General features: G+C 42.4%; 1 protein-coding gene across 4 annotated transcripts; it reads left to right on the top strand.

Moving 5' to 3' along the window:
* Window positions 1-461: 461 nt before the first annotated feature.
* LOC121540736 (protein regulator of cytokinesis 1) lies at window positions 462-16,970 on the top strand. 4 transcript variants are annotated; one of them, XM_041849798.2, is made up of 16 exons: window positions 462-636; window positions 1,430-1,562; window positions 1,796-1,918; window positions 2,816-3,049; window positions 7,646-7,816; window positions 8,112-8,261; window positions 9,025-9,172; window positions 10,576-10,715; window positions 10,919-11,014; window positions 11,226-11,372; window positions 11,673-11,783; window positions 12,309-12,422; window positions 12,693-12,875; window positions 14,626-14,663; window positions 14,770-14,827; window positions 15,190-15,273. In XM_041849798.2, the coding sequence occupies exons 1-15, from the start codon at window positions 626-628 to the stop codon at window positions 14,777-14,779; spliced, it is 1,809 nt and encodes a 602-aa protein (XP_041705732.2). In that variant the 5' UTR covers window positions 462-625; the 3' UTR covers window positions 14,780-14,827; window positions 15,190-15,273. The 4 variants fall into 4 exon arrangements, 3 of the variants coding, with proteins under 3 accessions (XP_041705732.2, XP_041705729.2, XP_041705730.2); XR_005995539.2 differs by having other exon boundaries at window positions 14,626-14,827; XM_041849795.2 differs by lacking the exon at window positions 14,770-14,827 and having other exon boundaries at window positions 15,190-16,970.
* Window positions 16,971-22,097: the final 5,127 nt, after the last annotated feature.

Genomic DNA, 22,097 nt, shown 5'->3' on the forward strand with positions numbered 1-22,097 from the left:
GTCTTAATCTCTTTTAGTTTCATTTAGAGAGTAACTTTAGCTACTGCAGCATTTTGTGGCAATATTATGTAACGTTGCTTAGTCTTAACCTCGTTGGTTAAGTTAGTTAACGTTAATCAACAACCTAACGCGTTAACAACAAGCAAGGACACCATCCACCGGGGGGGCCCAGTATGAAAAAAATTAAATACATGTATTGAGAGTAAGTTACAGTAGTTAGTTAGTGCCTCAGCGGTAATGCAGAGGCTTATAGACATATATTAAAATAAAAATGACTATTCATATTACTATAGCAGCTGATATATGTTATTTTCAGGTAATAAAATATTCAGCTATGATCGCTATCCCCCAATAATAAAAATCAAAGGTAAGCTCTTCAAATCGTCAAACGCTGTGGCCACGCCCATAAAAGCAGTTTTGCTGACATCTTCTCCATATCGGCCAATAGGAAGAGAGGCAACGTTTCGGTGCAAAATTTGAACCGAGTCGCAGAGGGCAAATGACGCTTGGACACAGATAACAATCTTCCGTTTGTTGTATTGGGTTGTCTTTTCGGTGGACCGTAACCAGTGTTGTCTTTTCGGTGGACCGTAACCAGTGTTGTCTTTTCGGTGGATCCGTAACCATGAGGAGGAGGTTTGGATGGTGTCCTTGCTTGTTGTTAACGCGTTAGGTTGTTGATTAACGTTAGCTAGCGCGCTAACTTAACCAACGAGGTTAAGACTAAGCAACGTTACATAATATTGCCACAAAATGCTGCAGTAGCTAAAGTTACCTGTCGGTAATAACTAACATGAATGACTTGTTATGCTAACATTACTACTGTACTGTATGTAGTACCTAACTAGATAACTTTAGCTGGCTAGCTAAGTTGGGCTACACGGCTGGCTGGCTAGCTAAGTAAGTTGCTCTACACGGCGGGCTAGCTAGCTAACAAGTTGGGCTACACGGCTGGCTAACTAAATAACCGTTTTGTGATCGCCGCCTTGGCTTGATATCAAAATGATAACAATCTGCCATAACTATCTACTGTAAAGCTAACGTTAGCTAAACGTGTTTTTTTTTAAATACAGTGGCTAGCTTAACTAGATGGACTGTTTTGACAACCCAATAACGTAGTCGACTAACCAGTTTAGCCTGCCAAGAGGAATGTCAATCAACCAGCTACTGATCAGACAAAATGTCCATGACACCTTGGCAACAGTAACTTCATAGCTACGTGGCATCTGACACCTTCGAGAACCCACTCGGCTCAGTTGTTCTATTGATCAACAACAAGCTCTGCAATGCACACAAAATACGCCATAACAATCCATGGACAGTGTGAACCTGATCCGTACTCTTTCCTGTAGGCTGCAGGCTGCAGCATTCATAACACATTTATGTGACATGTATTTCAACTGCTTTTCATTTTCCCCCTCCTGTACAGTGAAGTCCACGCTGCGGAATCTGTAGCATGTCTGACTCGAGCCCTGAACCAGTTGAAGGACATATGGGAGGAAATAGGCATTCCAGAGGACCAGCGAGTACAGAGGACTGACGTAGTCAAGAAACATATCAAAGTGAGTTCGGGTGCTTTCCAAAAGATGATACAATAGTTTGCTAGCGTGCTACCAGATCTGTTTGTGTTGTCTTGTGGCTTGCTCAACTCCCTTGGTCATTGCCATGCATTGTTGTGACAAGGAACATAGTAGTTAGCAAATGGCAAGACAGTACAAAATGAGCTTGAGCCAGGATGGTAATTTACTTATTAACCAGTGGAATCTATTCTGACCTGTGTGTTCTATTCTACTAGGGCTTGCTGGACATGATGATCGCTGAGGAGGACAGTTTAAGGAAGCGATTGATGAGCAGCATAGAGTCCTGTCGCAAAGAGCTGGATGTTCTGTGCACTGAGCTTCAACTGTCCCCTTTTGAGGTACACTTCTCTTACTTGACTTGAGTTAGGTCTGTTCCTTTTAGCTCCTAGTGGAGCAATGAGCCTTAGGAGTGCATCTCCAACATTTTTGAGGTAGCAAACTCGTGAAAAAATATGAATCTTTCTGTCTTTCGAATCCAAATTGGAACACGCAATATTGTTATAGTGCGGACATTTTACTTGCATATGCACCTAAATATTTTTGCTGTGTGACCTGGAATTTTTATTTAGTGCAGTGCGCCTATAGATATGAAGGATTCTAGCTTTATTACCTCTACTCTTTTTCATTGTGATCCTGAATTTCTTTGTGTGCACCTACATTTTCCAACTTAGGCTCACACATGCTCCTTGTAAGAGAGGTCAGTGTAGAGCCATGTGTTACTTCATTGTTGTGAAGAGTTTCTCTGGTATCGAGTACTTCAGGATGTAAGAGAATAGTTAAACACTTAGATGGAGAGTTGGTTCATAGTTATTTTAATATTACAGTACTGGCGTAGCCTATTGTCAGCCGAATGACTTGCATAGAAAACCTCTCTGTTTTATATAAAGCTTTCCGAGCTAATTCCATCCAACAGTTGCCACCCATTATTGAGTGTCACTCATCACCTACAATAGGATCCCCCTACATGGTATCGTGTTGCACCCTAGCCAGGATATTTCATCACGTACTTCTTCTAAGATCAGCACAAGTGGCCCCCCAGCTATCTTGGCACGCAGTCCTTCTGGCACCCACAAGAGACAGAAATAATACATGGAATTTCCTCATCCTCTCAATCCCATTCTCATGAGATCAAAGACATTTAAAAAAAAATACTGTATCAAAATAAGTTATATCATTCATTATCCTAATGTTTCATCTTGTTAATGTCCCTCTCAACCATCTTGACGTGTCTACAGGAGGACGAGGGGAGGACAATGCTGCAGCTGGAGAAAGATATCCGGTCACGGCTGGAGGTGACGATGAAACAGAAGAGTCAGAGGGTCAAGGAGCTCAAGACTCTGTCCAAGCAGGACCGGGAGCTGTGTGACGTCATGTGTTCAGTCCCCTTCTGTATCGACGTGGACTCTGTCCCATCGCTGGAACAACTGGACGGCTACCGCTCCTACCTCAACGGTCTCACTAAAGAGAAGGTACGTCTGCTTCGTCCTTTATGGTTTTCATACACTACCGGTTAAAACGTTTTAGAGCACCTACTCATTCAAGGGTCTTTCTTTATTTGTTACTATTTTCTACATTGTAGAATAATGGTGAAGACATCAAAACTATGAAATAACACATATGGAATCATGTAGTAATTCAAATATAAAATATATTTTGATTTGTTTAACACTTTTTGGTTACTACATGAATCCATACGTGTTATTTCATAGTTTTGATGTCATCACTATTATTCTACAATGTAGAAACTAGTAAAGAAAACCCCTTGAATGAGTAGGTGTTCTAAAACTTTTGACCAGTAGTGAACATATCCATTTGTGGGGGGGATATGGTTTTTTATTGGTCCGTTTGTGGTTGGCGGCAGGTATCCTAGCGCTTAAGGGCGTTGGGCCAGTAACCGAAAGGTCTCTGGTTCGAATCCCCGAGCTGACTAGGTGACAAATCTGTCGATGTGCCCTTGAGCAAGGCAACTTAACCCTAATTGCTCCTGTAAGTCGCTCTGGATAAGAGCGTCTGCTAAATGACTAAAATATTAATTTAAAATAAACACTTTGTGGCCCTAAGTACAATAGACATAGGCAAGTGGGCCTGTCACTTAATTAAGCACAGCAAACCCAATATACACAGATGTCTTTGAGATTAATTTGAGAATTGTATATTTGAATAGGCATGAAGTGATACAATTCGGATGTTTATTTAATAGTGCTGAGCGATTAACCAAAATGTCTGTACTATTTTGGTTTTTAAACAAGAAATTGACCGACATGAGTTCAATTATTTGAATTCCATTTCGTTCGTTTTTCTGTGAGCTCATTGTTTTTCTAGAGCTAAATCCAATCAAGTCCGAACTGTGCGATTATAGTAGGGAGTTGTAGTTTTGAACAGGCCAATAGTCTACATCAGGGGTGTCAAACGTACGGCCCGCGGGCCGGATCAGGCCCGCAAACGGGTTTAATCCGGCCCGCGAGATGAAAAAAAAAAAATTTAAAAATTTTTTATTTTTATTTTTAAGTATAAAAATGCGCTGCAATTAAAATAAACTGCTGTTCCAATTGCGTCCACTGGATGGCACAATAGCAATTGTGTTAAGCAAGCAAACTGTTTATACCGGGGCAGAGCAAGTAGGTCAAGCACGTGCAGCCAATGAGCTACTTTGTTTTGCCCGCAATATTTATTACGGCTTCTACTTTTAACATTATGTGCTTTGGCACCCTCATTGCCCCAATATGTCTCTGTCAAAAAAGAGAAAAGTGGACGCAGAAGTGTTCCAAGAAAAATGGTCATCCTATTTAATCACGGAATTGAATGGGAAAGCTGTATGTTTGGTGTGTTCAGAGCATGTTGCAGTGCTGAAAGAATATAACCTTCAGTCGCCACTATGTGAGTCTTCATGCCGACAAATATGACAACTTTCAAGGACAGCGGAGATGAGAGAAGGTGAATGAACTGTTGGCGGGTCTGAAGAAACAGCAGTCTGTGTTTACTCACAGCCGAGACATCAGTGACGCTGCAGTGAAAGCTAGCTACCTCATTGCTAATGAAATCGCAGTGGCTTCAAAACCATTTAGTGAGGGTGAATTTGTAAAAACATGCATGATGAAGGCAGCGGAGATTGTGTGCCCTGAAAAGCGGCAGGCTTTTGCAAATATCAGCCTGACAAGAAACACAGTTGCAGACAGGATTTCCGATCTTTCAGTGGATTTGGACAGCCAGTTGAAGCAAAAAGTAAAGTCATTTATTGCGTTTTCGGTTGCAATTGATGAAAGCACGGACATTACAGATGTTGCACAACTGGCCATTTTTTCATCCGCGGAGTTGATGACACATTGACCGTCACCGAGGAGTTCGTGGAGTTGGTGCCGATGACAGATACAACGACAGCAGCTGATATTTTTACCGCACTCGTCGGGCGCGCTGGACAGGGTCGGAGTGGACTGGTCCCGCGCTGTCAGCCTGGCTACAGATGGTGCGCCCTCAATGATCGGGAAAAAAGCAGGCGTTGTGACAAAGTTCAGAGAGAAAGTGCAATCTCTGCAAATGGAGGACGTGATTTTTTGATTTTTCACTGTATTTTGCACCAGGAGGCTTTGTGTTGCAAGTCATTAAAGATGGATAACGCCATGAAGGTGGTCATCCAAACTGTTAATTTAATCCGATCCAGAAGCCTGAATCACCGTCAGTTTGACAGCCTTCTCAGAGAGAAAGACCACATCTATGGCCTGCCATACCACACTGAGGTAAGATGGTTAAGCCGAGGTGCTGTGCTGGGCGTTTCTTTGATTTACGGAAGAAATTGAACAGTTCATGGAAGAAAAAGGGCAAACCAGTGTTAGAATTTCATTCCGCAGAATGGATGCCGGACCTTGCATTTATGGTGGATGTTACAGAGCACCTGAATAACTTGAACAAACAGCTGCAAGGGCGCAACAAAGTTGTCACGCAGTATTATGACAGCATACGTTCTTTCAAGTTGAAGCTGTCATTGTGGGAGACGCAACTTGCCGGTGGTGATGCAGCTCACTTCCCCTGTCTGAAAAATGTGATGCGCGACCCAACATGTGGCAGACATGAAGCGGTTCAAAGATAAAATAACTGGACTGTTACGGGAGTTTGAGCAACGCTTTCAGATTTATGTTTATATGTTTTTATGTTGATGTGCTATTGTTTTTAATTGTTTTTATTTTATTTGTATATTTAACCTATTCTTGACTCTGTGGTTCTTGCACTTGTTTGGGGAACAGGATTTCATTATTTTTATCTACATTTCTGCCTGAGAAATGACACCCTGATATAGTTCTGTGATATAGTTCTGTGAATCACTGAGGCATTGTGTGTTCTTTGTCCTCAGAACTTTCAAATAACTTGAGGTGTTTTATGATTAATAGTGATGTTGTGCTTTTGGACACTGTCCTCAGGCTCCAGCTTTATGTTTATATGTTTTTATGTTGATGTGCTATTGTTTTTAATTGATTTTATTTTATTTGTATATTTAACCTATTCTTGACTCTGTGGTTCTTGCACTTGTTTGGGGAACAGGATTTCATTATTTTTATCTACATTTCTGCCTGAGAAATTACACCCTGATATAGTTCTGTGATCTGTGAAACAGTTCTGTTAATCACTGAGGCATTGTGTGTTTGTGTGTTCTTTTTCTTTAGAATTTTCAAATAAACTTGACGTGTTTTATGATTAATAGTGATGTTGTGCTTGTACTATTTTGGACACACTGTCCTCAGGCTCCAGCTTTATGTTGTATATTGATCGTATTAAAACAAAGAAAACAATCTGAAGTTGTTGTTTTTAAGTTATATATACCATGATTTTTCCGGTCCGGCCCACTTGGGAATAGATTTTCCTCCATGTGGCCCCTGAGCTAAAATGAGTTTGACACCCCTGGTCTACATAGTTTAGTGCAGAAAACGTGGTAATGAACTATAATGACCATAATCCATTGTGCGCCTACTTGTCCAGTCAGCCACAAAGTCAAAATTGGCAATCATAAAAATCTTTATTTTTATTTTTTATTGCGCTTTTTGGTCTTCAGTTAAGGTTAGGCATAAGGTTAGCAGTGTGGTTAAGGTTAGGCATAAGGTTAGCAGTGTGGTTAAGGTTAGCAGTGTGGTTAAGATTAGGCATAAGGTTAGCAGTGTGGTTAAGGTTAGGTTGAAAATCACATTTTAAGAAGAGACATTGTAGAAATGGGCGGGATTTATTACTTTGTAGCTGTGGTAACTAGTGATGACTGTCGGTGTGGGGCAGACACAGAAGAGAAGGCGTAATGGAGTGGGATCTACCTGGAAAATACGTGATCTAAGTGATTTGATAGTTGGTATTCAGCAGTCATATAAGAGTAGGCCTTATTTACTTTTGAAGAACTACTAAAATAGTTTATTTTTGTCAGACATCATAGGCAGCAGCTCTATAGAGATGAGATGATGACTTGGGATTAATTAATAAAGTCATCAAATAAAACTAATGGAATACAGACAACCAAAATATTTTTATTAAAGTGAATAAATGATGGTTAATAAGCGATAAGCAGTAATGGACAGTCGCTACCATCATGGCACTCTTATTCATTGTTTTATTCTGTGTTACAACATTAAACCCACAATGCATACTGCATTTAATATATATATATATATATTTTTTTTGAACTCGAAAATCGTGATTTATTTTTATATAATCAAACCAAAACCGAACAGACTTTAAATAGCACTAATCGCTCAGCACTAATATTTAACCCTAGTTTAATTGTATGTAAGCCTTATGTCCACATAAGAATGAAGAGGACTAGCTAAGTAAATAAGTTAGGCTAATTCTCTCCATTCTACACTGAACAAAAATATAAACGCAGCATGCAACAATTTCAATGAGTTACTGTTCATATAAGGAAATCAGTCAATTGAAATAAATAAATTGTTCGTATGGAACATTTCTTGGATCTTTTTTTATTTTCAGCTCATGAATCATGGGACCAACACTTTACATGTTCAGTAATGTGTTCATTCAGACAAACCTTGGTGTCAGTGTAAGTTAAGATTGACGCTCTCCATTGTATGTTCCAGGATCGTCGCCACAGTGAGTTTGTGGGCATCAAGCGTCAGATCATGGTGTGTATGGAGGAGCTGGACCAGCTGCCGGACACCAGCTTTGAGAGGGACGTGGTGTGCGAGGACGAGGAGGCCTTCTGTCTGTCCAACGACAACATCACAGCTCTCCAACTGCTGCTGGGACAGGTGAGATCTTGGCGTACAGCCCTTTCATGTACGTTCACCATTTTCCCTGTTATTTTGTGTCAGAATGCTTCATTTTATTTAAAGATGTGCCATATTGTAAGAGCAATTTCTGACTGTTTTTTTAGGCTCGCGTTGTGTTTTAGTTTAAACTTTATTTTTGGGATGTTTTCACTCTCGTTGGGTGGTATTTGTTAAATGTACATAACGATCAGATAAATGTTTACAAATGTAACACAGAAGCCCAATTGTCCATCAAAACAACACCTGACCATACTTATTGTTGTGTTATTCTCAGCTGGAGGATCGTAAGACGGCGAATGAGCTAGTGTGTAACTCCTACCGCACTAAGATCCAGGAGCTGTGGGAGAGGCTGCAGGTGCCCCAGGAGGAGAGAGAGGGCATTTCAGAACACATGGTCCAGTCCAGGAAGAAGAACATGGATGCTGTGAGTTTAACATACATTTTAAAGGTTGCAAAATTCTGGTGTCTTTCCCAAAATTCCTCCAGTTTTCCATCAATCCTGGATGGAGGATTCCGGTTTTCATGTTTATTCCCTCCTGATTCCAGGAATCTTCCAACCATGATTTCTGGAAAACTAGGGAATTATGGGAAAGTTACTGGAATTTTACAACCTTACATAGTTCTTCTTTGGTAGGTCTGTAAAGTGGAAGCAATGTGGTGGAACCTCCACCACTACACTCACTCACTATATCTATCCAGACCCTGATTACAATTCACCCGTTTGCACTAGCAAGGAATGCATTTAGAATGCCTACAACAAACAACAAGGTTCAAGTTTATTTGCATTTGTAATGAATACATTGGGAAATGATACTCACCCGAGTGAATGTTCTGAATTGAATGAATCTTCCCCCAGTTACAAGCTGAATCGGTACGTTTTGTAATTCTTCCCCCCCAGTTACAAGCTGAATCGGTACGTTTTGTAATTCTTCCCCCCAGTTACAAGCTGAATCGGTACGTTTTGTAATTCTTCCCCCCAGTTACAAGCTGAATCGGTACGTTTTGTAATTCTTCCCCCAGTTACAAGCTGAATCGGTACGTTTTGTAATTCTTCCCCCCAGTTACAAGCTGAATCGGTACGCTTTTGTAATTCTTCCCCCCAGTTACAAGCTGAATCGGTACGTTTTGTAATTCTTCCCCCCCAGTTACAAGCTGAATCGGTACGTTTTGTAATTCTTCCCCCCCAGTTACAAGCTGAGTGCCGGCGTCTGGAGCAGCTGAAGATCAAGAACATGAGGAATGTGATAGAAGCCGTCAGGGCTGAGGTGGCTCTGTTCTGGGAGAAGTGTCACTACAGCCCGGAGCAGAGACAAGCCTTCACATCCTACTACGATGGTCAGTCGTTGTTTTGTAAACGCGGTATCATAGTATGTGCTTTAATTGGAATGTACTACTGGGTTTCTCATGGACAGTTGGTCCCTATTACGAATGTAATGTACTGGGTGGTGTTCATTAGGTACAGTTGAAGTCGGAAGTTTACATACACCTCAGCCAAATACATTTAAACTCAGTTTTTCACAATTCCTGAAATTTAATCCTAGTAAATATTCCCTGTATTAGGTCAGTTAGGATCACCACTTTATTTTAAAGAATGTGAAATGTCAGAATAATAGTAGAGAGAATGATTTATTTTAGTTTTTATTTCTTTCATCACATTCCCAGTGGGTCAGAAGTTTACATACACTCAATTAGTATTTGGTAACATTGCCTTTAAATTGTTTAACTTGGGTCAAACGTTTCGGGTAGCCTTCCACAATAAGTTGGGTGAATTTTGGCCCATTCCTCCTGACAGAGCTGGTGTAACTGAGTTATGTTTGTAGGCCTCCTTGCTCGCACACGCGTTTTCAGTTCTGCCAACACATTTTCTATAGGATTGAGGTCAGGGCTTTGTGATGGCCACTCCAATACCTTGACTTTGTTGTCCTTAAGCCATTTTGCCACAACTTTGGAAGTATGCTTGGGGTCATTGTCCATTTGGAAGACCCATTTGCGACCAAGCTTTAACTTCCTGACTGATGTCTTCAGATGTTGCTTCAATATATCCACATCATTTTCCTTCCTCATGATGCCATCTATTTTGTGAAGTGCACCAGTCCCTCCTGCAGCAAAGCACCCCCACAGCATGATGCTGCCACCCCCGTGCTTCACGGTTGGGATGGTGTTCTTCGGCTTGCAAGAAACCCCCTTTTTCCTCCAAACATAACGATGGTCATTATGGCCAAACAGTTCTATTTCTGTTTCATCAGACCAGAGGACATTTCTCCAAAAAGTACAATCTTTGTCCCCATGTGCAGTTGCAAACCGTAATCTGGCTTTTTTATGGCGGTTTTGGAGCAGTGGCTTCTTCCTTGCTGAGCGGCCTTTCAGGTTATGTCGATATAGGACTTGTTTTACTGTGGATATAGATACTTTTGTACCCGTTTCCTCCAGCATCTTCACAAGGTCCTTTGCTGCCAAAACTATAGTTGGAGTGGTTGAAAAACAAAACAAGTTTTTTTTAATGACTCCTACCTAAGTGTATGTAATCTTCCGACTTCAACTGTACACCATAGAGAAACATTTTGCAACTGAAAACCAAAGTAAATGCTTCTGATTAGACAATAGTCCAGGTAGTCCCACCCCTGTTTGTCAGTCTTCTTCCATTTGGTGACTGGTGAACGAAACCCTGGTTGTCCTACTGAGATTTGGTCATTTTAATGATATAGATCAATTATAGATTTGATACTTTATTCCCTCAGATGACGACTACACCGAGGAGCTGCTGAATCTACACGAGGCTGAGCTCCAGAGTCTGAGGAAGCATTATGAGGACCACCGGGAGCTGTTTGAAGGAGTCACCAGGTGGCAAGACAGCTGGACTCTGTTCCTACGACTGGAGGTGAGCGCTTTACTGATGGGGGAAAAAATGAATTCAAATCTTTAATCTCAATCTGTTTTGTGTATAGTTGTGTCAGTGACGCCACCTTCCATCACTCTTAACCCCACCCTTCACTTTTTCCACCGATCCATGAGTTTCGGGTGTGTTTTCAAGTGTGTTTTCAAGTGACTGTATTTATGAAGACGTGGTTGAACTCTCCACAGAAAAAGGCGACGGATCCTTCTAGATTTAACAACCGAGGGGGGAACCTTCTTAAAGAGGAGAAGCAGAGGGCTGACCTGCAGAAAAGCCTGCCAAAGGTGAGGAGAAGTTCTGTGTTTTTCTGATTTTTTTAAATGTTAATTGGTTAGTACTCTAACCACAAGCTGAACTGTTCTTCTTTATGTAGCCTGATATCATCTTTTAGGTTTTATTTTGGCTCTAAATGTCTTAGTTTTTTATTGTGACACATCAGGATCCATTACATAGGGCACATTTTTAACTTGAAGCATGTTCTCTCACGTGTTCCAGTTGGAGAAGAGCCTGAAGACCCGGATAGACCAATGGGAGGAGGAGCAGTACAGAGACTTCCTGGTTAATGGACAGCGGTTCCTCCAGTTCGTACAGGAGCAGTGGGAACTACTGCGACAGGAGAAGGAGCGGGAGAAGAATGAGAGGGTGAGAATGAAGACAACAGCCCTGTTTTTAATGTTTTTAATGTGTTTCCTGCCTCCCTTCCGCGAGGTAATCACTGATCTGAACTTGATTAGATAGACGTTGATGAGATTGAAATCAAAGTCTCCTCGACACAGCAGCTTTCCCCAATCATGTCATAATCAGGTCAGTGATTTCTTCAAGGAAGAGTGGGGGGAAAGGAATCGAATAAACATAACGACGAAGGACTATTTCCAGTGTTTCCTCGTAAACAGTGAATCCGGTTCAGATGAGAATACTGACTCTGATTTCTGAAACGAACAGCAACTGAAGAAGAGCCAGCAGATAGAACAAGACATGCTGTATGGCACTGCTCAACGAACCCCCTCCAAAAGACACCTTGCAGGGACCCCTACACCTGGCAAAGCAAGAAAGGTAAACCAGTTGATTGAACACCAATGGGGTTGTTTTTGTGATCAAATTAAAGCTGGTGGGGTGAGGGGGGGGGGGGTGCCGTGGGATTATTTAAGATACTCTTTGAAGAGGTAGGGTTTCAGATGTTTTGGGAAGATGGGCAGGGACTCTGCTGTCCTAGCTTCAGGGGGAAGCTGGTTCCACCATTGGGGTGCCAGGACAGAGAAGAGCTTGGACTGAGCTCAGGGGGAGGGCCAAGAGACCAGAGGTGGCAGAACAGATTGATCGGCTTGGGGTGTAGGGTTTGAGCAGAGCCTGAAGGTAGGGAGGGGCGGTTCCACCTCAATAACCGGAATATGTAGTCAGGGTAAAAACAACAACAACTGTAATGTCTAGTCAGGGTAAAAACAACAACAACTGTAATGTCTAGTCAGGGTAAAAACAACAACAACTGTAATGTCTAGTCAGGGTAATACTCATAAGATGGTCAAGAGATCTGCATGAAAATGGAGCAATGTGTGAACTGTCCTTTTCTCCTTTCCCCAGCTGAATGCCACTAGCAGCATCTCCAGTTCTACTCCGAACAGCACCTTACGCTCTGTCTTCGGAGGAACCATGTGCCAGTCGCCGTTACTCAGACCACCCATGTCTGCCAGCAAGGTTAGTAGACACATCCCGTAGTGCTCAGACCACGCCTATGGCTGTCGGCAAGGTAGGATCCCCTTTATGATCATCACCGACAGCCACGTTGAGTCTCATATCATCTCATAAGGATCCTGTCTAAATAACAGCCATGTTGAGAGTCAGTTGAAGAGGGGAAACATGGTGACAACATGAGGACTCGTAAATGCTTAAAACAAATAACGGACACTATTATAGCCGTCTGCTTCACATTAAGTGTCACAGAGAAATCCTTTCTAACCCCCCCAGATTCCTCTGAGGACCCCTTGTCGTGTTGGAAGAACCCCCCGCACAGTGGAACGCAACAAGGAGAACGTCTCCCACCTGAACTTCATGGCTCTGAGTGGTGTGCTAAGAACCCCGGCTGCTAGCCCTGCCTCACACCGTAACGTCAGCATTAACTCTGTGGCCAGCACCTATTCGGAATTTTCGGTAATTTCCTAGGTCATCACCTGCCCACCAAATGATAAACCGAGCAACACACAATCCAGTCAGAGATGCGTGGCTATGTCTGTCTGTCTGTCAGAGAATTGCACCAGTCTTACCCCGTAAGAGAATGGTATACACTTAAAGGAAAGGTTCACCCATTTTTTTTAAAAATGTTATATTGTTTTTGTGCATCTCTGAGTGATGTTCTATCGATTCCCTGGGTAATTTAATGTTTTCATGTGTATCTGGGTTATTGGTGTTCAAGCAGGTAGAAATCCGGCCGGTATTACGTAGCACCGTGAGAAAGTCAGCCTCACTACCCTGGAAGTTAATAGGAATACGAATTTTAGATCGCGAAAAACGTCTATCATACATGTCAGATTTCAATACTGGCCGATGTCATAACTCGGGAGGATGTCTTCTCTCGAATGAGCCATTGATCGTATTTTTGCGATATTCCTACCTCGAGAAATGTGTAATTTAACAGAGGGTCTAGCACATTTCTCCTATTTTCCTGCCTCTTCAGTCCAGGGTGCATTGCATGGTGCCGTAGCCAGAGATATTATAGAAAGGAGACAGGAATCCAATGAATGGAGGAACGCTTAACGCCCCACCCAGCAGACTGTCGACCAATCGCGTTCACGTTGTCATGCAGCGTCACGCGGTTGCTAATCTAATCGTCACGCAATCCCTTCTCAAAGTCAGTGTATATGTTGAGAAACCTGCCTATTTTCCTCGAAAGTACATAATGTCACGATTCCATAACTATATGATATTACAGATGTCTCCCGAGTGGTGCAGTGGTCTAAGGCACTGCATCGCAGTGCTAGCTGTGCCACTAGAGATCCTGGTTCGAATCCAGGCTCTGTCGTAGCCGGCCGCACCCACGGGGCGGCGCACAATTGGTCCAGGGTAGGGGAGGGAATGGCCGGCAGGGATGTAGAGCATGGCGTTTGCAACGCCAGGGTTGTGGGTTCAATTCCCACGGGGGGCCAGTATGAAAAATAAAATAATGTATGCACTCACTAACTGTAAGTCGCTCTGGATAAGAGCCTCTGCTAAATGACTGGGGAAAAAAAAGTTATCTCATCTCGGAAAGGATTTGAAATGTTGTACTCATTGTTGACGAAATTTGTGCTGATGTTGGGTTTTTGCTCTAGCTCCCAATAGACGCCCATTCACTCCTTGAAGGAGAGCTCTCCTTGTCCCAGAATAGCCCAGAATGCACCGCGCGGCCCATTGACGTAGCCTGGGCAACGTTTCCCATCTCCTCAAAAGTATATCTGCCGTTGTGAATGTTTGACTCCACTCTGCGAGGCACATCGATCTGCAGGTTGAACGTGGAGAGATTGTAGACTCCTAAATTGATAGTTCAGTTTGTTTAGGTGATTTTACAGCTAACTAGCTACGTTACATGCGCATATTGTCTTTGATATTAATGTGTGTAGCTACATTTGCTAGCCAGCCAGCCCATAGAGTATTGCATTGTGGATTTTGTAGTCGACTTGAACTGCAACAGTTTACCACAATGATTTTCCATATTGCTACCAACCTTATTATTAAGCCAAAATGAAACATTTGTTCACAAAAAATATTGTTATCTCACATATATTAGTGTTATTTAACACTGTAAATTAGAGGAATTTGTGGTTTTGGGTGGATTTTTCCTTTAAGTTTAAGCAAGCTGTTATCGATAGCTAAAATAGGTTTCTTCTTTTTCTCTATGACCATCTAACTCTACATTCTATTTTAGAAGGATTTTGTCAACATTGAATCCACTGCCATTACCAGGTCTGTATGGATGAACATTTTTTATTTAACACAGTAACAATCGTTGAGACTCGCCATGCTAAGTTGCTAACCAAGGTTGCATGCTGAAGTTATGCCTACTTTTCAGCTTTGACTAACGTGGTGAAACCGAGAGCCTGGTCCGGTTCGGTTGGCCTAACCATCTTGTGAGGAGCAATATTAACATTTTTTTTATTAAAGATCAAACGTACACTGTTGAACTGGACTGTGTTGCTTGGTTTTCATGGTGACTTTTCACGCAAAGGTTTTGGTTAAACTATTGTCACCTGTCCATGTTTTTCAGTGTTTTCTATCAGTCTTAACATAAAAATAACCTTCTGGGTTGTTGTTTTTTGCCACACTGCATGGGAAGTTAAAAGGATGTTTCACTCAAAACACAAATCTATATTGTTTTTCCACTGACCTTCCCCAAGACAGATTTTCCTTCCTGTATTCTCGTGTTTTGTCCTCGGGTACATGCAGATACTGTATGTTTTATTTTTTATGTCTCTTTTTTTATCCTCCACAGCGAGATCTCTCAAAAGCTTCCAAACCTAACGTCAAGACAGGACATCTGAACTCTACTGGCACTCATCTCTGAGCTGAAGGGTCAGACAGAACCGCACCTGTCCCCTGATTCATCTGACTGAGTTTCACGGTTTCTGTCCGGGTCCATTTCTGCACGTCTAGATGAAGGAAATGTGTCAACGCCTACTGAATGTAACTCCAATGGTATCAGAACAGAAACTTGCACCTCTCCCTGAGTCTCAGCTCAACTGTTCTTCTAGCTCTGCCGAGGTTTCACTTGTTGTCATCTCTGAGGGTTCTGAACTACTGCCATGATCCTGAATCCTCCATCTCTGAGGGTTCTGAACTACTGCCGTGATCCTGAATCCTCCATCTCTGAGGGCTCTGAACTACTGCCGTGATCCTGAATCCTCCATCTCTGAGGGTTCTGAACTACTGCCGTGATCCTGAATCCTCCATCTCTGAGGGTTCTGAACTACTGCCGTGATCCTGAATCCTCCATCTCTGAGGGTTCTGAACTACTGCCGTGATCCTGAATCCTCCATCTATGAGGGTTCTGAACTACTGCCGTGATCCTGAATCCTCCATCTCTGAGGGTTCTGAACTACTGCCATGATCCTGAATCCTCCATCTCTGAGGGTTCTGAACTACTGCCGTGATCCTGAATCCTCCATCTCTGAGGGCTCTGAACTACTGCCGTGATCCTGAATCCTCCATCTCTGAGGGTTCTGAACTACTGCCGTGATCCTGAATCCTCCATCTCTGAGGGTTCTGAACTACTGCCGTGATCCTGAATCCTCCATCTCTGAGGGTTCTGAACTACTGCCGTGATCCTGAATCCTCCATCTCTGAGGGTTCTGAACTACTGCCGTGATCCTGAATCCTCCATCTCTGAGGGTTCTGAACTACTGCCGTGATCCTGAATCCTCCATCTATGAGGGTTCTGAACTACTGCCGTGATCCTGAATCCTCCATCTCTGAGGGTTCTGAACTACTGCCGTGATCCTGAATCCTCCATCTCTGAGGGTTCTGAACTACTGCCGTGATCCTGAATCCTCCATCTCTGAGGGTTCTGAACTACTGCCGTGATCCTGAATCCTCCATCTCTGAGGGTTCTGAACTACTGCCGTGATCCTGAATCCTCCATCTATGAGGGTTCTGAACTACTGCCGTGATCCTGAATCCTCCATCTCTGAGGGCTCAGAACTGTACTTTCTGGCCTGGGGTCTTCCAGTTTTATCACTGTTTATATTGTCTGTGTCCCATTTCTACATGTCTAGATGAAGGAGATGTGCCAACACCTACCGAATGTACTGAACTCTAAAATACTCTACTCTTTTTGTCAGAAGATTTGTATAATATTTTTTTCTTCTCCATGTTTAAGCTTCTCTGATCTATGAGCTGAATGATTAATTAAATGTTGGGAGGACTTGCTAAACCTATGAAAAACAGTTTTCATGAAACTTTTAACATCCTCTCTATTTATATAACGCTCCAATGATTAAAAAATAATTAATAATCCATGTTGGTGCTAGAGTACATGTTTTGTACTTCATATACTTATGGGGGATTGTTGCAAATGATTCTGCTATATAAACATTGGCATTACATTTAATCATAGTGATCTTTTAGTCATTTTTAGTCACCGTTTCCCTTTTATTTTTTTTAGGGCACCAACACGTGCTATCACAGCTGAAATGAGAATCATGTTGTTAAAAAGCAAAAGGCAATACTCTGACTGTTGGCGATTTTGCAAACTGTAATTAAATGTTTTCAAATGCATCTCTATTTCTGTTGTTTTGAATGTTACAGTATTATTGTGAGTGCAAGTGAAAAAAGCCAAGGCAGGGCAATCGGGTGAAAATAAATGTTTACTCGCAAATGAATAATCCACCACAAATATATTTTTACTAAATAATGAACATATTATTCTGATGGGGAGTAAAAAGCTGTGTTCATGAATGGACAAACGGACTGCCTGCACTTCAACAATAAAACACACATTATTGTTTTGTGTTTCAAAACGTTCTGCTACGGTGTGCCCTACTGAACATGATCCATTAAAAGGTTACTATATTTGCTGCACATTTATCTCCATAACCTCTCAGCGGTATAATATACATTAATTCATATTTAGGGCTCTATTTAATCTGTATCGCTGAAGCATTATTTAATGGTAATTTCCTATTGAGCCGACATCTGCAGCGTTTACCGTGAATGAGATCTCCGCTCACGCGGGAACATTGCCCTCAAATTTAAATCACGCTGTAACGCTGAATTTCTGCGATACGGAATGAATAGAACCCTCCGTTGTGTCATGAGATCCTCCAGCGCCCACTCCCTGTGGTCCCCATGGACCAGTAGACCCTCATATAACGTTATAAACAACATTACTAATAATATCTCTGGTATAACAGCCATTAGTTGTGTTGTGTCATGAGATCCTCCAGGGCCCTCTCCCTGTGGTTCTCGTGGACCAGTAGAACCTCTTTGATGGTACTCTGCTGGAATCCCATCTCATTGAACTGAGCCAGGAGCTGCAGGAATTCACCAGCCTGGAATAAGAATTCATTATGGAGTGGCATTAAACAATGAATAAAAAAGAACATCAATTAACTTCGCAAGATTTTGCATTCTATGGGCTGGTTTTCCCCGACACAGTTTATGCCTAGTCTTGGAATAAAGATCCTCAATGGAGAAACTATTGAAAGTGCTTTTTTTGTTGTTGTCCAAGACCAGGCTTAGGGCTTCTAGATTCAATCGGATCAAGCATTAGCAGACACCTGCATGACGGATGTTTTGGTGGTGTAGGAGGTGGAACTGTCAAATCGGTGAGCAGCTGCTCTTGCGTCATTGTCGCGAAGCCACACCCGCCCCAGTGTTTTTTACATTTACATCATTTAGGTAGAAGGCAGTGGCGGCTGGTGAAAAATATTCTCGGTGGGGCTGTGCCATACTTTTTTTTTCCTGTAACCATCGCGATATATTTTAACACAAACTGCAGGACAGCAGTGCTCAGTGAAACATTCAGTAATTATTTAATGCCAATATTAAAAAGTTGAGGCATTCTTACACAAAAACATATTACACAAACCCAAGCCTTTCATTTGCATTTAAAGTGAACTTTTCACCATTGGTAGTAAACAGGCAACGCAACAGGCATGCTGTCAGAACAGAGTGGAAAGTGGACAATAACATGAAATTATTATAAAGTTTATAGGAAATCTTACACTGTATAAAAGGATGTATAATATAGAAATGGATATCAAGTGGATGAACTCAAACCTTTGACTGGAAGAATAGCATACAGTATTTTATGATCATACTAAATGTGACTAATTGTTAATGTGCTCCAGAACTGCAACAATTAATTGATACAAAACAACATATATACAGTAATATTAGCAAAGACACTATTAAGACTTTCTAGAGTACCATATATAACTGGATTTTTTATGCTAAGGTCAACTATATACAAAGAAACATGCGGCCAGAGCTGCTCTGTGTGTGTGTGTCTGTCATCTTATTTGTACAGGAATTTTGCCCGTCTGTCCTTCTGAGTGGCAAACCTCTCAATGACCCTTTGATTAAAGTCAGGAATGTCCCTGACAAGTTTCTTCTCCATGGAGAGCATGGCCAGAGCGTTCAGGCGATCCTGTGTCATGCTGTTTCTCAGGAAGGTCTTGATCCTTTTCAGTGTAGAGAAGCACCTTTCTGACTCAGCAGTTGTCATGGGTGTGGTGATGAGGATCTTGAGGAGGCTGGCAGTCTCTGTGAAAGTGCTCTGAAGGTTGTTCTCCATGAAGAACTGGTACAGGGGCACTGCACCACTACAAGCCTTGAACTCACTGTTCTCATAGATGAGGGACAGTTCGGTTTTGAGCTTGGCCTTGTTCAACATGGGGTACGCCTCCACGGTTGTTTCAAGCGCTGTATCGGGGAACTTCACACTGTGTTGTGGGAACAACTCTCCGTGCAATAGTGTTGCGCTGATGAGGTGCTGGGTGAAGGAGAACCTCTCTTTGGCATGACTCAGGATGGTATCACATACCTGTAAAGATACATCATCAGCTTTAATTTGCAATTAAGCTATTTTGATGCAAGTGATCCTGACTGACACATGCCTATGTCCAACTCAAGTATATGATTACCAAGGTGCTGATTGTTCAGGGTTTTGGCTACATACTACCAGGCCTGAAAAAAGTTCTAGGGGGAAACACTGACAATTACATCACAACTTACCTCTATAGCCAACCTCTGTTGTTCTCCTGGTCCCAGCATCCTCCGTCGCTTGATGGGCTGTTGCTGCTCGTCAGATGCGCTGTCCCCACACAAAGAGGGAATTGAGGCCCTGGGTCCAAAAAATAAAGTTTAATTTGATAACTTGCAATCAGACTTCTTAACTCACTGTAATTCCCCCTCAACACACAACCAGTGACTTTTATTTATATATATATATATATATATATATATATATATATATATATATATATATATATATATAGACAGACAGACAGACAGACAGATAGTGTGTATATACACACAAACTATGTCTAGTAACTGCTTTTAACCTGTGATGTACATAATTAACTGATGTTATTACGTTTTAAAGCCTTTTTCTATTACATTTGTGAGAGGGATGCAACATCATTTTGTTCTGCTGTGCACTTAGCAATAAAGTTAATCTTCAATAACAACTAGGCCTCTTCTAGAAATTGACCTGGTGGACACCTGAATAATTATTACAAACTGTGTAGTACTTTCCTGCATTATTATCAACGTCTGATTGTGTCTTCTCTTTCCTTTTAAAATACTAAAACAAATATAATTGTGACGGCTCTATGATAATCACTCACTTTGATGACCAGACACATTTAGGCTTTTAAACTGTTGTAAGTGAACTATTCATCTTTCTAACAACATCTTTATCAGCCAATAGTAAATATAGTTATTTACCTGATTGTTAGCATGCTGTCTGTGAACCTCTGGACAAGTGCTTTAATGAAGACAGGGTCGATGTTCCTCTTCTGCAGCTGGCTGAAAAGCATGTCCACATTTGGCATGATCTTGTGGAACAGTGCCAGGAAAAACAGAAAGCCTCGTCTTCGAGCATCCTCACAAAGCCCCCGCCTCTCTGACAGTCGGGGCATCAAAGTTCCCAGAGTCTCTGATGGTCTGGAAACACGTTAGGAGGTCATCCCTGTACTCGTACACAGTGTTTACAGCGCGACTGTGGAAGTTCCACCGTGTTGTAGAGGCTCTGGGGAGTCTATGCGCAACCACTTCGTCAAGCATGGTGGTTCGCTTGGGAGACCTGGAGAAGAAAGCAGAAAATCCTGCAAGGTCGGAAAAGAAAGTACCGATCCTGGGGATGCGTGAAGTAGCCTGCTGCATGATGAGGTTCAGCTGATGTGCATAGCAGTGGACGTAGTGCGCATTTTCGTACACATCCACTATTTTACGCTGCACTCCGCGGTGGCTCCCCTCATCACACTTGCTCCGTCGTAAGCCTGGGCAATAAGTTTGGCCTTTTGTCCATGTGAGAGTATGGTGCTGAGCCTCTCCAGCAGCGCTGTAGCGATGGTGTCGGCGGTTGCGTTCTCGATCAAAATGAACTCGAAACGCTCTTGGACGTTACTTTTAGCATCGATGTAGCGTATCACAAGCACCAACTGGCAGTGGGTGGAAACGTCAGTCGTCTCGTCAGCTTGAATGGCGATAAAATCAGCACTCTTTACTTCCTCCAGGATGTAATCCTTAAGCACTGACAGCATACAGTCCAACAGCTCGTTCTGTATCGTCTTTGACGTGCCCTTAAAAACGGTAGCTGTCTTCAGGTGCTCCTCCAGCACACTGTCGAGGAGGCAACAAAATCCACTAAGCCCCGGAAAATGCCGGGGTTGTCCGAGGAGTCAGTCTCCTCGTGCCCACGCAAGGCCAACTCAAAAGCCCCACAGAACTTCACACAATCGATAATTTTGGATAGAATGTGCCTGTTTTTATCCACCTCCTCATTGTGTTTCCTCACCGCAATCCTGTGGCCGTCATCCAGCTGCGTAGCAATGTTCACCCTTCCTAATACAGCTAGCTTTACAGAGTTGTCCATGTGTGCCCTGGTGTTCTCATGTTTCTTTACCTTCTCTGACAGGTGCTTCATATCCCTCACTCCGGTACCTGTCCATGCTGAATCTGACCCCGTCGTTTTAAAAAAGCAAGCACGGAAAGCAAAATAAAGCATTAGCATCAGTGCACCCAGCTAGCCAAGCCTTCCTGGTGTACCAGCTACGGGAGAAGCCGCGCATATACTGCTTCCCTTTCTCGCTAGCCTGCTGTCTGATTGAGAGGTCAGGTTGATCTGGGCCCAGCTCTTTCACCCGAACTTTCTCTGACAAAGTTCTCCTCTCAAACGGATCTTGGAGGAGAGATTTCACCGAGTTAGGGTTGGGTCTTGGAGGAGTAACGTTTGCGCTCGCCATTGTCGTCTAGTAAAAATGGCGCCACTGGAGCCCGGTCCTTATTTTATCAGGGGCGAGCTTGGGGCGATAAAATAATCGCCCTCCTTGGATTCGATTTAAGATCGCTGATTGGCTACATTTTATGTCATACATTCATATCTTAAATTAGCAATTGGCTTAACTGCTACGTAGACCCGCCTCCTCGGGGCACTTTCTGTATCGCCCAGAGCTGACGAGGCGTTTGACAGGCAGAGGAAAGGTTGCGAATATGATTTTCTATCATATGTTACACATATTACTGTGTGCATTCCATATTTCAAACACACAAATATTGACATACTGATGTTTTTATTATTATTATTATTATTTTTATTTATTTTTTATTTTATTTTTTAAAATAATTTTATTTAAGGGGGCGGCGCCCTAGCGCCCTCTATCGGCCAGCCGCCACTGG

Source organism: Coregonus clupeaformis, unplaced genomic scaffold (assembly GCF_020615455.1).
Source record: "Coregonus clupeaformis isolate EN_2021a unplaced genomic scaffold, ASM2061545v1 scaf1147, whole genome shotgun sequence".
Taxonomy (NCBI): Eukaryota; Metazoa; Chordata; class Actinopteri; order Salmoniformes; family Salmonidae; genus Coregonus; species Coregonus clupeaformis.